A 15,348-nucleotide genomic window follows, 5' to 3' on the forward strand; every position below is an offset into this window, starting at 1 on the left:
CGGCAGGAGTGGCGCACCAGAGTGCTCCCTGCGCGGCGGCATGGCTGCAGGGGAGGGGGAACAGCAGGGGAGGGGCCAGGGGCTAGCCTCCTGGGCCAGGAGCTTAGGGGTCGGGCAGGACGGTCCCACGGGCCATAGTTTGCCCACCTCTGCACTAGGTGATGTTACAGAAAACTGGAATAGACTGCAATGTATTGTCCATGACCACGAGACACCCGACTGAAACATCACGGAATGTCATGTCCTGACCACAGGTTACATGTTGTGTGTAGATGCTAATGAGAATAAGATGAACTAAGAAATAACCTATGAAAAATAAGCCATCCAGTATTCATGGGGTGTGGAAGTACAGATAAGGGAAAAGAGGGTTGAAATGCTCATGCATATGCATAGAGTGTTATGTGTGGTCAGAACAACAATATAAAAGATATTTCCTAGTTGGGTAAAAGTGGGAAGATCCAGCAGGAACCATCCCTCTGTCGATGATCATCTGTTGAGAGGTCCATCGGACTCTAGAATATCTGAGGATGTGAATATGACTCCAGTCTTAGTCATTGCATGGGTTTTGTAGGATTTATATATGCATGGGTAATTATAGCTTCACTTATTGGTTTAATAAAACTTGTAGTACAGATAAAACTTTGTACTTGTGATTGTGTCTGTGGTCACTATCCATGGTCGTCTTGTGTTCCTGGATTCTCCAAATTGGAGAAAAGCATCAGAGGTGATTTTCACTTTGAGCTTGATACTGTAGCAACAGAAGCTGAACCCATGGGAGTTTATATTGAATTTAGTAATTTTGTATTAAATTAAAAAAAAAAAAAAAGTTGGATAACTTTAGCTATACTGACAGATTTCAGAGTAGCAACTGTTACTCTGTAGCCTCAAAAAGAACAGGAGTACTTGTGGCACCTTAGCGACTAACAAATTTATTAGAGCATAAGCTTGCGTTGGCTACAGCCCACTTCATCGGATGCATAGAATGGAACACGTAGGTACACACACACACACACACACACACACACACACGTTGGAAGTTACCATACAAACTGTGAGAGGCTAATTAGTTAAGATGAGCTATTATCAGCAGGAGAAAAAAAACTTTTGTAGTGATAATCAAGTTGGCCCATTTAGACAGTTGACAAGAAGGTGTAAGGATACTTAACTTAAGGAAGTAGATTCAACATGTGTAATGACCCATCCACTCCCAGTCTCTATTCAAACCCAAGTTCATGGTATCTAGTATGCATATTAATTCAAGCTCAGTGGAGTCTGTTTTTGAAGCCTTTCTTTTGCAAAATTGCCACCCTTAAATCTTTTACTGAGTGGGCAGAGAGGCTGAAGTGTTTTTACCGGTTTTTGAATGTTATGATTCCTATTGTCAGATTTGTCCATTTATTCTTTTGCATAGAGACTGTCCGGTTTGGCCAGTGTACATGGCAGAAGGGCATTGCTGGCACACAATGGCATATATCACATTGGTAGATGTGTAGGTGAACAAGCCCCTGATGGCGTGGCTCATGTGATTAGGTCTTATGATGGTGTCACTTGAATAAATATGTGGACAGAGTTGGCATTGGGCTTTGTTGCAAGGATAGGTTCCTGGGTTAGTGTTTTTGTTGCGTGGTGTGTGGTTGCTGGTGAGTATTTGCTTCAGGTTGGGGGGGCTGTCTGTAAGCGAGGACTGGTCTGTCTCCCAAGATCTGTGAGAGTGATCTGCTTCTCCCCCCTCCCTCCCTCCCAGGCTTGCCACGCCAAACAGCTGATTCGCGGCAAGCCTTGGAGGAAGAAAGGGACGGGGGAGAAGTGGCAGCATGCTCAGGGGAGGAGGCAGAGCGGAGGTGAGCTGGCGAGGGGAGCTGCCGGTGAGTGCTCTGCACCCACCAATATTTCTCCCTGGGTGCTTCAGCCCCAGAGTCGATGCCTATGGCAGCAGCGTGTCTGGCTCCGACACACTTCTCTGAGCGGCATGTTAAGGGGGCGGGGCCGGGGGGTTGGATAAGGGGCAGAGGGTCTTGGGGGGCGGTCAGGGGACACGGAGCAGGAGGGGTTGGATGGGTCGGGGGTTCTGAGGGGTCAGTCAGGGGGCGGTAAGTAGGTGGGGGTTGGATAGGAGCGGGACCAGGCTGTTTAGGAAGACACAGCCTTCCCTACCTGGACCTCCATAGCAAGTTCGATATAACACGGTTTCACCTATAACGTGGTAGGATTTTTTTTTTGGCTCCTGAGGACCTCGTTATATCAGGGTAGAGGTGTACTAGACACAGATTTGCATCACAACTGATGTCCTGCTGTGCTGTCTTAAATTAGTCGTTATTGGGTCTGCCTCGGGTCTTTTGTCAAATATATTTGACATGAATTGTAACATAGTAATTTAGTCCTGTTTTACTTACTGTCTTTATCAATCTTCCTTTACTAACTAGCTCACTTTATTAATTTAATCTGTGTCAGTCTGTCTTGTAGTGTAAACATGTTTACAGGTCACCACTAATGCAGCGGAAAACTGTACTTTGTGGTAGAGATGTAAAACTTTCCAATATGCATGCCTGCATGTGGGTGTAGTGTTAAATAGCTTGGAAGGATTTTACTTCTGTAGTGTTAGATCTTTTATAAAGTAAAGCTCTTACGGGCATCGGTTGAAGACTTAGCAAAATCTGAATGATGCTAGTAGAGTCGGAAATTCTACTTTTTATAGAAACTGCAGGCAGTGGAGCAGCATTTACAAGTTGAATGTTTTCAGATATTGTTATAATTAAAATCAATGTTCGTTTAAATATTAATGTGAGTATCCTGCTCAAACAAATGAAATGTTCTTTTTATTAAAAATAACATCACCCTAATTTCCAAACAGGGATGTCCGGTGCAAAGGGTAAACCTCCACCTCTTCTAGCAGCACCTGCTAAAAGACCTGGTCTTCTAGGATATTCACCCCATCAGCCTGCAAAACGACCACTACTTGGAGAGAAACCTGGACTTTTGCCAACACCAGGTGAGGATGGGAAAGCTTTGTAGATTCTTAGCATATGTAATATTTTGAGACTAGCTACTTTGCTGTCTGTCTGAATATCTATTTAATATCTACTGTAGTATATGCAACACTTGTCGCTAAAAACTTTCTGATGCTAGCCAGCCAGATTTCTCTCCTAACTAAAAAGCTTTGAAATTTCAAATGAAAAAATGCAATAATCTTCCTTAAAAAAGGCTAATCTGCTAATGAAGGATATGTTTGCTTTATGTATAATGAATGCATCCAATGAAGTGAGCTGTAGCTCACGAGAGCTTTCACTCAAATTTGTTAGTCTCTAAGGTGCCACAAGTCCTCCTTTTCTTTTTGCAATTAGTGTGAAAGCAACACATAGAATCAGAAAACCCTTGTATTAATTACACTGTCTCCAAGTAACCAGGATGTTTTAATACAAAAACGTTACTATTTGTTTATGTACTATACTCTATGCAAAATGCTAAGTGGAGCACAGGATGAAGTCCAAGAGGTGAATATTGCTGAACCACTTGGTAATAGTGACGATAACATAAAAAATGTTGACATCTGGGGGATGAGAGGGGAACATCGCAGCAGCCTACCACGGTAGGATTTAATTTCAGAAAGGGGAGCTACACAAAAATGAAGAGGTTAGATAAACACAAATTAAAAGGTATAGTGCCAAAAGTGAAAACTCTGCAAGCTGCATGGAAACTTTTTAAAGACCCCATAATAGAGGCTCAATTTAAATGTGTACCCCAAATTAAAAAAACATAGTAAGACCAAAAAAATGCCACTGTAGGTAAACAACAAAGTAACAAAAGCAGTTAGAGGCAAAAAGGCATCCTTTAAAAAGTGGAGGTTAAATCATACTGAGGAAAATAGAAAGGAGCATAAACTCTGGCAAGTGAAGTGTAAAAAATATAATTAGGAAGGCCAAAAAAGAATTTTGAAGAACAGCTAGCCAAAGACTCAAAAAGTAACAGCTAGTGGGGCCATTGGACAATCAAGATGCTAAAGGAGAACTCAAAGAAGATAAGACCATTGCCGAGAAACTAAATTAATTCTTCATGGCTGAGGATGTGAGGGAGATTCCCACACTTGAGCTATTCTTTTCAGATGGGAATTGTCCCAGATTGAGGTGTCATTAGAGGAGGTTTTGGAACAAATTGATAAATTACCATCTGATCCTAGTGACTTATTGTTTGTTCACCCAAGAGTTCTGAAGGAACTCAGTAGTTCTGCAATTTCACATTTAACTGTGGTATGTAACCTATCATTTAAATCAGCTTCTATACCAGATGACTGGAGGATAGCTAGTGTGATGCCAATTTTGAAAAAAAGGCTCCAGAGGCAATCCTGGCAATTACAGGCCGGTAACCCTAACTTCAGTACTGAGAAAATTGGTTGAATCTAGTTAAGAACAGAATTATTAGATGCATAGATAGAAAAGGAGTACTTGTAGCACCTTAGAGACTAACTAATTTATTTGAGCATAAGCTTTTGTGAGCTACAGCTCACTTCATCGGATGCATTCCTTTTCATGAAGTTGATAGATTTCCTTTCCATACGGCTAAAGTCAGTGCCTTGCATAATGACAGGTTTCAGAGTAGCAGCCGTGTTAGTCTGTATTCGCAAAAAGAAAAGGAGGACTTGTGTGGCACCTTGGAGACTAACACATTTATTTGAGCATGTAGCTCACGAAAGCTCATGCTCAAATAAATTTGTTCGTCTCTAAGGTGCCACACAAGTACTCCTTTTCTTTTTGCGAGTACAGACTAACACGGCTGCTACTCTGAAACCTGTAGATACATAGACGAACACCATTTGTTGGGCAGAGTCAACATCATTTTTGTAAAGGGAAATCATGCCTCAGCAATCTACTAGAATTCTTTGGGGGGGGGGTCAACAAGCGTGTGGACAAGGGCAATCCAGTGGATATAGTGTACTTTGATTTTCAGGAAGCCTTTGACAAGGTCCCTCACCAAAGGCTCTTAAGCAAAGTAAGCTGTCATGGGATAAGAGGGAAGGTCCTCCCATGGATTGGTAACTGGTTAAAAGATAGGAAACAAAGGGTAGGAATAAATGGTCCGCTCTCAGAATGGAGAGAGGTAAATAGCAGTTTCCCTCGAGCTCTATACTGGGACCAGTATTGTTCAACATATTCATAAATGATCTGGAAAAGGGAGTGAACAGTGAGGTGGCAAAATTTGCAGATGATAGAAAACTACTCAAAATAGGTAAGTCCAAAGCAGACCGCAAAGAGTTACAAAGGGATCTCACAAAACAGAGTGACTGGGCAACAAAGTGGTAGATGAAATTCAGTGCTAATAAATGCAAAGTAATCCACATAGGAAAACATAATCCTAACTACACATTAGGGCTGTCGATTAATTGCAGTTAACTCACGCGATTAACTCAAAAAAGTTAATTGCGATTAAAAATATTAATTGTGATTAATTGCACTGTTAAACAATAGAATACCAACTGAAGTTTATTAAATATTTTTGCATGTTTTTCTACACTTTCAAATATATTGATTTCTGTTGCAACACAGAATACGAAGTATACAGTGCTCACTTTATATTTTTTTATTACAAATATTTGCACTGTAAAAATGATGAAAAAGAAATAGTATTTTTAATTCATCTCATGCAAGTACTGTAGTGCAATCTCTTGAGCGTGAGTGTAACTTACAAATGTAGATTTTTGTTTTTGTTTTTTGTTACATAACTGCAGTCAGTAACAAAACCATGTAAAACTTTAGAGCCTACAAGTCCACTCAGTCCTACTTCTTGTTCAGCCAATTGCTAAGATAAACAAGTTTGGCTACATTTACTGGAGATAATGCTGCCTGCTTCTTATTTACAGTGTCACCTGGAGGTGAGAACAGGCGTTCACATGGCACTTTTGTAGCCAGCATTGCAAGGTATTTATGTGCCAGTTATGCTAAACATTTGTATGCTCCTTCGTGCTTTGGCCACCATTCCAGAGGACATGCTTCCGTGCTGATGATACTCATTACAAATTTAATTAACACATTTTTTTGACTGAACTCTTTGGGGGAGAATTGTATGTCTCCTGTTTTACCAAGATTCTGCCATATATTTCATGTTATAGCAGTCTTGGATGATGACCCAGCACAGTTCGTTTTAAGAACACTTTCATAGCGGATTTGACAAAACGCAAAGAAGGTACCCATTTGAGATTTCTAAAAATAGCTACAGCACTCGACCCAAGGTTTAAGAATCTGAAGTGCCTTCCAGAAATCTGATCGGGATGAGATGTGGAGCATGCTTTCAGAAGTCTTAAAAGAGAAACACTCAGATGCGGAAACTACAGACCCCGAATTACCAAACAAGAAAATCAACCTTCTGCTGTTGGCATCTGACTCAGATGATGAAAATGAACATGCATCGGTCCGCTCTGCTTTGGATGGTTATCGAGCAGAACCCATCATCAGCATGGATGCATGTCCCCTGGAATGGCGGTTGAAGCATGAAGGGACATATGAATCTTTAGTGCATTTGGCACGTAAATATCTTGCAACGCCGGCAACAGTGCCACGCGAACACCTGTTCTCATTTTCAGGTGACATTGTAAACAAGAAGCAGGTAGCATTATCACCTGCAAATTGTAACCAAACTTGTTTGTCTGAGCGATTGGCTGAAGTAGGACTGAGTGGATTTTGTTTTATTTTTGAATGCAGTTATTCTTTTGTACATAATTCTACATTTGTAAGTTCAACTTTCATGATAGAGATTGCACTACAGTACTTGCATTCGGTGAATTGAAAAATACTATCTTTTTTTACAGTGCAAATATTTGTAATCAAAAATAAATATCAAGCGAGCACTGTACACGTTGTATTCTGTGTTGTAACTGAAATCAATATATTTGAAAATGTAGAGAACACCCAAAAATATTTAAATAAATGGAATTCTATTATTGTTTAACAGCGCGATTAATCACAACTAATTTTTTTAGTCTCTTGACAGCCCTTCTATACATATAAAATTAGCTCTTACCACTAAAGAAAGAGATATTGGAGTCATTGTGGATAGTTTTTTGAAAACATCCACTCAATGTGCAGCCGTAGTTAAAGAAGCTAACAGAACGTTCGGAGTCATTAGGAAAGGATAGCTAGTAAGGCAGAAAATACAATATTGCCTCTATAAATCCATGGTATGCCCACATCTTGAATACTGTGTGCAGATCTGGTCGCCCCATCTCAAAAAAGATATATTGGGAAAAGGTACAGAAAAGGGCAACAAAAATGATTAGGGGTATGGAACAGCTTCCATATGAGGAGAGATTAATAAGAGGGGGACTGTTCAGCTTGAAAAAGAGATGACCAAGGGGGGATATAATAGAGGTCTATAAAATCATGACTGGTGTGGACGAAGTAAATAACACAAGAACTAGGGGTCACTAAATGAAATGAGTAGGCAGCAGGTTTAAAACAAACAAAAGGAAGTATTTCTTCACACAACGCACCGTCAACCTGTGGAACACCTTGCCAGAGGATGTTGTGAAGGCCAAGACTATAACAGAGTTCAAATAAGAACTAAATAAATTCATGGAGGATAGGTCCATCAAAGGCTATTGGCCAGGATGGACGGGGATGGTGTCCCAAGCCTCTGTTTGCCAGAAGCTGGGAAACATTTAAGTTGAGCCTCTACTGTGGTGTCTTTAAAACGTTTCCGTGCAGCTTGCAGGGATTTCACTTATGGCACTACTTTTAATTTCTGTTTAACTAACTTCCTCATTTTTGTCTAATTCTCCTTTTTGAAATTAAATGCTACTGTGTTGGGATGCTGTGGTGTTTTCCAGACTACAAGGACATTAAATTTCTTTGTTATGGTCACTATTACCAAGTGGTTCAGCTATGTTCAACTCTTGGACCAGGTCCTGTGCCCCACTTAGGACTAAATCAAAAATTGCTGCTTCTCTTGTGGGTTCCAGGACTAGCTGCTTCAAGACGCAGTCTTTTAGGTGTTAAGAAACTTTATCTCTGCATCAAGAAAAGGAGGACTTGTGGCACCTTAGAGACTAACCAATTTATTTGAGCATGAGCTTTCATGAGCTACAGCTCACTTCATCGGATGCATACCGTGGAAACTGCAGTAGACATTATATACACACAGAGACCATGAAACAATAGCCCCTCCCACCCCACTGTCCTGCTGATAATAGCTTATCTAAAGTGATCATCAAGTTGGGCCATTTCCAGCACAAATCCAGGTTTTCTCACCCTCCGCCCCCCCCGCCCCCACAAACTCACTCTCCTGCTGGTAATAGCCCATCAAAAGTGACCACACTCTTCACAATGTGTATGATAATCAAGGTGGGCTATTTCCTGCACAAATCCAGGTTCTCTCACCCCCTCCCAAAAACCACACACACAAACTCACTATCCTGCTGGTAATAGCTCATCCAAAGTGACCACTCTCCCTACAATGTGCATGATAATCAAGGTGGGCCATTTCCAGCATAAATCCAGGTTTTCTCACCCCACCACCCCCATACACACACAAACTCACTCTCCTGCTGGTAATAGCTTATCCAAAGGGACCACTCTCCCTACAATGTGCATGGTAATCAAGGTGGGTCATTTCCAGCACAGATCCAGGTTTGCTCACCCCCCTCCCGCCCCCCCGGGAACACACACACACACACACACAAACTCACTCTCCTGCTGGCAATAGCTCATCCAAACTGACCACTCTCCAAGTTTAACCAGAATGTCTGGGGGGAGGGGTAGGAAAAAGCAAGGGGAAATAGGCTGCCTTGCATAATGACTTAGCCACTCTCAGTCTCTATTTAAGCCTAAATTAATAGTATCCAATTTGCAAATGAATTCCAATTCAGCAGTTTCTCGCTGGAGTCTGGATTTGAAGTTTTTTTGTTGTAAGATAGTGACCTTCATGTCGGTGATTGCGTGACCAGAGCGATTGAAGTGTTCTCCGACTGGTTTATGAATGTTATAATTCTTGACATCTGATTTGTGTCCATTTATTCTTTTACGTAGAGACTGTCCAGTTTGACCAATGTACATGGCAGAGGGGCATTGCTGGCACATGATGGCATATATCACATTGGTGGATGTGCAGGTGAACGAGCCTCTGATAGTGTGGCTGATGTGATTAGGCCCTGTGATGGTGTCCCCTGAATAGATATGTGGGCACAGTTGGCAACGGGCTTTGTTCCTGGGCTAGTGGTTCTGTTGTGTGGTATGTGGTTGTTGGTGAGTATTTGCTTCAGGTTGCGGGGCTGTCTGCAGGCAAGGACTGGCCTGTCTACCAAGATTTGTGAGAGTGTTGGGTCATCCTTCAGGATAGGTTGTAGATCCCTAATAATGCGTTGGAGGGGTTTTAGTTGGGGGCTGAAGGTGACGGCTAGTGGCATTCTGTTATTTTCTTTATTAGGCCTGTCCTGTAGTAGGTGACTTCTGGGAACTCTTCTGGCTCTATCAATCTGTTTCTTCACTTCCGCAGGTGGGTATTATAGTTGTAAGAAAGCTTGATAGAGATCTTGTAGGTGTTTGTCTCTGTCTGAGGGGTTGGAGCAAATGCGATTGTATCGCAGAGCTTGGCTGTAGACGATGGATCGTGTGGTGTGGTCAGGGTGTCACGGCTAACCTGGTGGCTGAACTTTGTGACTTTGTCCTTACCCATAACTATTTCACATTTGGGGAGAATGTATACCTTCAGATCAGCGGCACTGCTATGGGTACCCGCATGGCCCCACAGTATGCCAACATTTTTATGGCTGATTTAGAACGCTTCCTCAGCTCTCGTCCCCTAAAGCCCCTACTCTACTTGCGCTATATTGATGACATCTTCATCATCTGGACCCATGGAAAAGAAGCCCTTGAGGAATTCCACCATGATTTCAACAATTTCCATCCCACCATCAACCTCAGTCTGGTCCAGTCCACACAAGAGATCCACTTCCTGGACACTACAGTGCTAATAAACAATGGTCACATAAACACCACCCTATACCGGAAACCTACTGACCGCTATTCGTACCTACATGCCTCCAGCTTTCACCCTGACCACACCACACGATCCATCGTTGATAGAGCCAGAACAGTTCCCAGAAGTCACCTACTACAGGACAGGCCTAATAAAGAAAATAACAGAACGCCACTAGCTGTCACCTTCAGCCCCCAACTAAAACCCCTCCAACGCATTATTAGGGATCTACAACCTATCCTGAAGGATGACCCAACACTCTCACAAATCTTGGGAGACAGGCCAGTCCTTGCCTACAGACAGCCCCGCAACCTGAAGCAAATACTCACCAACAACCACATACCACACAACAGAACCACTAGCCCAGGAACAAAGCCCGTTGCCAACTGTGCCCACATATCTATTCAGGGGACAGCATCACAGGGCCTAATCACATCAGCCACACTATCAGAGGCTCGTTCACCTGCACATCCACCAATGTGATATATGCCATCATGTGCCAGCAATGCCCCTCTGCCATGTACATTGGTCAAACTGGACAGTCTCTATGTAAAAGAATAAATGGACACAAATCAGATGTCAAGAATTATAACATTCATAAACCAGTCGGAGAACACTTCAATCTCTCTGGTCATGCAATCACCGACATGAAGGTCACTATCTTACAACAAAAAAACTTCAAATCCAGACTCCAGCGAGAAACTACTGAATTGGAATTCATTTGCAAATTGGATACTATTAATTTAGGCTTAAATAGAGACTGAGAGTGGCTATTTCCCCTTGCTTTTTCCTACCCCTCCCCCAGACGTTCTGGTTAAACTTGGATTTAAACTTGGAGAGTGGTCAGTTTGGATGAGCTATTGCCAGCAGGAGAGTGAGTTTGTGTGTGTGGTTTTTGGAGCGGGTGAGGGGGTGAGAGAACCTGGATTTGTGCAGGAAATGGTCCACCTTGATGATCATACACATTGTGAAGAGAGTGGTCACTTTTGATGGGCTATTACCAGCAGGAGAGTGAGTTTGTGTGTGGGGGGGCAGAGGGTGAGAAAACCTGGATTTGTGCTGGAAATGGCCCAACTTGATGATCACTTTAGATAAGCTATTACCAGCAGGACAGTGGGGTGGGAGGAGGTATTGTTTCATGGTCTCTGTGTGTATATAATGTCTACTGCAGTTTCCACGGTATGCATCCGATGAAGTGAGCTGTAGCTCACGAAAGCTCATGCTCAAATAAATTGGTTAGTCTCTAAGGTGCCACAAGTACTCCTTTTCTTTTTGCAAAGACAGACTAACACGGCTGTTACTCTGAAACCTGAAATTTATCTCTGCATCCTGTCCTGAGGTGACATGTACCCAGTCAATATGGGGATAGTTGAAATCCCCCATTACTATTGAGTTTATTTTTATAGCCTCTCTAATCTCCCTGAGCATTTTACAGTTACTATCACCATCGTGGTCATGTGGTCAGTAGTATATCCCTACCTGCTATATTCTTATTATTCAAGCATATGTTGGAGCCTTTTCATTGAGTGGTGGTTTTGTTCATAGATAGGAACTGCAATAATGAAGCATGGTGGTCACTATGTTTTGCACTCTATTGATCACTGTGGCCATACCTATGGTCAAAAGGTTGGGGGTGCAATCTCTTCTGATGGAAGAAGTCGTCTTTGGCTGCTATTTGGGCTTTCAGTGGCATGGGGTCTGAGATGACTCCAAGGCTGTGGACAATTGGTCTTAAATCTGAAGGCAGTAGTGGGAAAGTTATAGAGGAATAAAGTTCTTTACAGTACTGCAGAGATGGGCATTACAGAACTCTCTAAAGTGGAGGTAGCTGTTAGCCTTTTGCCAGTGAAAGAGGATGAGGAGTCCTCAGTGAGTGTGGTACATCTAGCCAGTTATGGGGGAGGGAAGGGGCAGGGCATTTTTCTGTAAAACAGCTGCCTTACTATTTATTTTTCTTTGTCACAGCTGTTCATGTTAAACCTGTGCAGCACCAACGGGCAGCTAAACCAAAGCCTTTGCTTAACTGAGACGACATCACAGACACCATGACTAATAATGGAATACACTAAACATGATGGTGGCATCCCTCTTCTAAGACAGCAGAGAGCATGATAAACTTGTATTGCTAGTGTCCGTACACCCAGACAAACTTAAATGTATCTCATTTTCTGTTATACACATTCCTATGGGAACTTTTTAAAATTTCAGGGCGCTCTTCTGTTCAACCAAAATTGGTATTTGTGGAAGGTCAGTGTTGTAGATTCATGGTCTTATAAATTAGAAGTTGTTTAAATAGATATGGTCACAAAATAAACTATTTGTTTTACACAACTCAGCACTCATTCTTTTGTGGTTATGTTTTACCTGACTCTTCCATATTATTATTTAGGAGGATAAGCAGACCCAGTCAGACTTCATTTTAGTGCTTGTGTTTGGTAGGGTTGGATAGAATTCTCTCTTTCTCTTTCTTTTTTTCTTTTTTTCTTCTCTCTCTTTTTCTCTTTCTCTCTCTCTTTCTTTCTAAATGTGAAAAGTCCATGGGTTGTTGGGATTTTATTTATATATATATATAATACAGAAGTGTTGCCTCTATTCTCCTTGCATCTTCCTTGAGTAAAGATGAAGACACATTGACCATATATCAACCTTTATTCAGTATGTCACTTGCTTAGCTGACTTCTAATATTTTTGAAATATTTTAAAATGAGATCTTGTGTTTATTACTATATTATGCCTTGCTATCTTATGTCTTCAATGTGTTGGAATGTTAGTCTATCCATTTCTATTGTAACTTGAAGTTTAATGACAAGATATGAAAGGATTAAGGAAATTGCTCTACTAATTGTGCTCTCCCAGATGCAATTAAGTAAATTAATGTTGAGAACTACCTTAATTTACATGTAGTTCCACACAAACAGATTTAATTTGTTAATTTAGAGCCATACAGTTATGTTTTGTAAAACGTTTTTAAAAAGAATTGTGTGCAGTCATTCTACTGAAACATGAAGTATAGTTCCAACTGACATGTAATTTTTTAGTTGTCACAAAAAACTAACTTGCCAAAAATAGTTTAGCACCCAGTTACCCACTTATAGTGGCAAAGTTCAAAATTACAGTACTAGCCCCTTAAATTTTGTTTTTTTCTATTGTGGGTTTCCTTTTCATCTCACCTTCATCTCACACAAACAAAAAGGGAAAATGGCAATACACAAAAACAATCAGCTAGCTCAGTAACTAAACTTCGGACAAACAAGTTAAAAGAACTGAAAAGACTTCTTTAACGTTTCAGACAGAAATATGACCTTTTGTATATTGGTGTACCTTCCTAAGAATAGGAATTAACCTGGAGAGTTCTTACTTTCATATAATTTTGGCAGTTGTATATGTTTTTCTTCATCATTTTATGGATGCAAGATTTTCAAGTCTTAACACATCCAGCTAAAGCAGCACTAACTAAGGTAGAATCTATTTTTGTTGTTGTTTCATTACCCTATTTATAGCCACTCTTGAGTATTTTCACCATAGATTCTTTAGTAGAGCATTTGATCAATTAGAAGCTTATAAAACTAACTTCTAGTGCAATTTTCTTCTCATAGTAGAAAGAATTTAATTGGCCGGCTGTGTCAAAATTCACTTGTTTCAACAAATGCATTTATTTAACCACTTAACTAAGGACCCACCTATAAGTCTCAGTTCAGCAGAGCTGCTACAAAGTACAGTCCCCAACACACACTAGGAAAATAGACCTGTCTTTACTGCAGATTAAGCACAGTTCTGCAAAGCATGCTAATTTATTTTAATTGGCATTATGCAATCTTATTGCTACTTTTTTGCTTCTAGTAATAGCTAAACCATCCTGAATTAGGAACCAGTTGCCAGATAACTCAAACTGTTGTTCAAACTAAATTTATGTGTGTGTGAGATTTATTCTTTAATCAACTCTTACCCTAACTTCTGTGGGTTTTTTGTTTCTGACTAGGTATGGGTTTCAAAGTTCTTATGTCAGTAACTAAACTGCTGTCACTGGTCCTCTGAAGTGATTGTAGCCCATTTAGTTCCTGCTATGTCATTATCTGGCTGCTAACACTGTAGTATCTGAGGGCCTTGAGCATTAATACATGTATCTTCCCTCCTGTGAAGTGTTTTACAGTGTATCTCCATTTTACAGATGAGGAACTGAAGCACAGACTAAAGGACTTTCCTATAAACACCCAGGAAGTCTGTCACAACACTAGGAATTGAACCTAGATCTCCTGAACCCCAGTTTAATGCCTTAATCACAAGATCATTCCTCCTTAAAAGAAGGGTTTAAAGATGAATGTGGTGTGTATTCATTAAGGGTCTGATCCTACACCCATGAAAGCCAGTGGAAGTGAGGCTGTCTTCACTTCAAAAACACTTTTTGGGGGGGCAAGGGGGGGGGTTGGTTTTGACATCAGGGTAGCTATTTCAATATAAAATCTTAGTGGAGACAAGGCCCTGAGTTTACTTTGACTAGCTGCCTCAAGGTATAATCTAGAATGCCTTATCTCCAATAAGATTTTATATTTCCATCCTTAGCAGGTATTTGTTGTGTATATATATTATATAAAAATAGTTTAAAAAATTCACATCTTATAGGGCAATGTGTGAAAAGGACAGAATCTAAACATGTATCAAATTAAATTCAAGGATTTTATAAAACAATTCTAAGTCCTTAAATAGGAGAAGTCTTAAATACTACCTTTTAAGCAAATTGATGCTGCTTCCCTTCTGGAAAGCATGGTCTCACAGTTGAAGCATAGGACAATAGTGAGGCTTCAGTAATGTTTTGGAAAGTGCTTGAAGATTCTCAAATGGAAGGCTTCCTAGAATGGCAAAATATACTCTATCTACCAAGGCTAGTGCAGGCTGACTTCCCTAAGCAGTGAAGCAATCCATGGAAATGCTTTACCCTCAGGGTGTGTGCCAATGCTGCAGTGAAAACAAACTTTGGCTACAGTCTTGGCAGGTAAACTCGTAAGCCTACCTCGGGGGTTTTGGAGGCTTTTAAAAAGCTTTGCTCACCTTTCAGACACTTGGTTAGAGATTCTGCATCAAATCTGCAGCGTCTATTGTACATATTTTTTTAGAAAGAGGTAAGTGGAAAAGCTTGAAAGTGTAACAAATATTTTTCCTCCAGTACTTTGAACGTTTGTACGTTGAAGTTGAAAAAGGGTCTGAATTGACAACAGGCTAGTTGTCAAAGGTCCTTGATGCCCATATTAAGTAAATTTGCTTTTAAATCACGTCAAATTTAGTCTGTTCAATTTTCCCGTCCTTCCAACATACTCTGCAGTTATTGGCTTAGTTCTGTTACTTTGCAGTGTCTAGTGACTATAATATTCAATCATGTTTAAAATAATAAAG

The 15,348-nt window shown here is 40.8% G+C and overlaps 1 protein-coding gene across 1 annotated transcript in view; it reads left to right on the plus strand.

Annotated features, from left to right (window-relative positions):
* Positions 1-12,291, plus strand: part of LOC311529036 (uncharacterized protein) — a 36,952-nt gene extending 24,661 nt beyond the window's left edge. Inside the window, exons 11-12 of the mRNA XM_084644682.1 lie at positions 2,852-2,989; positions 11,926-12,291. Of these exons, the coding sequence (XP_084500808.1) occupies positions 2,852-2,989; positions 11,926-11,987 (200 nt within the window). The 3' untranslated portion in view covers positions 11,988-12,291. The remainder of the gene's footprint in view (positions 1-2,851; positions 2,990-11,925) is intronic.
* The last annotated feature ends 3,057 nt before the right edge of the window (positions 12,292-15,348 follow it).

The sequence above is a fragment of the Lepidochelys olivacea genome, assembly GCF_965140295.1.
Source record: "Lepidochelys olivacea isolate rLepOli2 genome assembly, chromosome: 12".
Lineage (NCBI taxonomy): Eukaryota > Metazoa > Chordata > Testudines > Cheloniidae > Lepidochelys > Lepidochelys olivacea.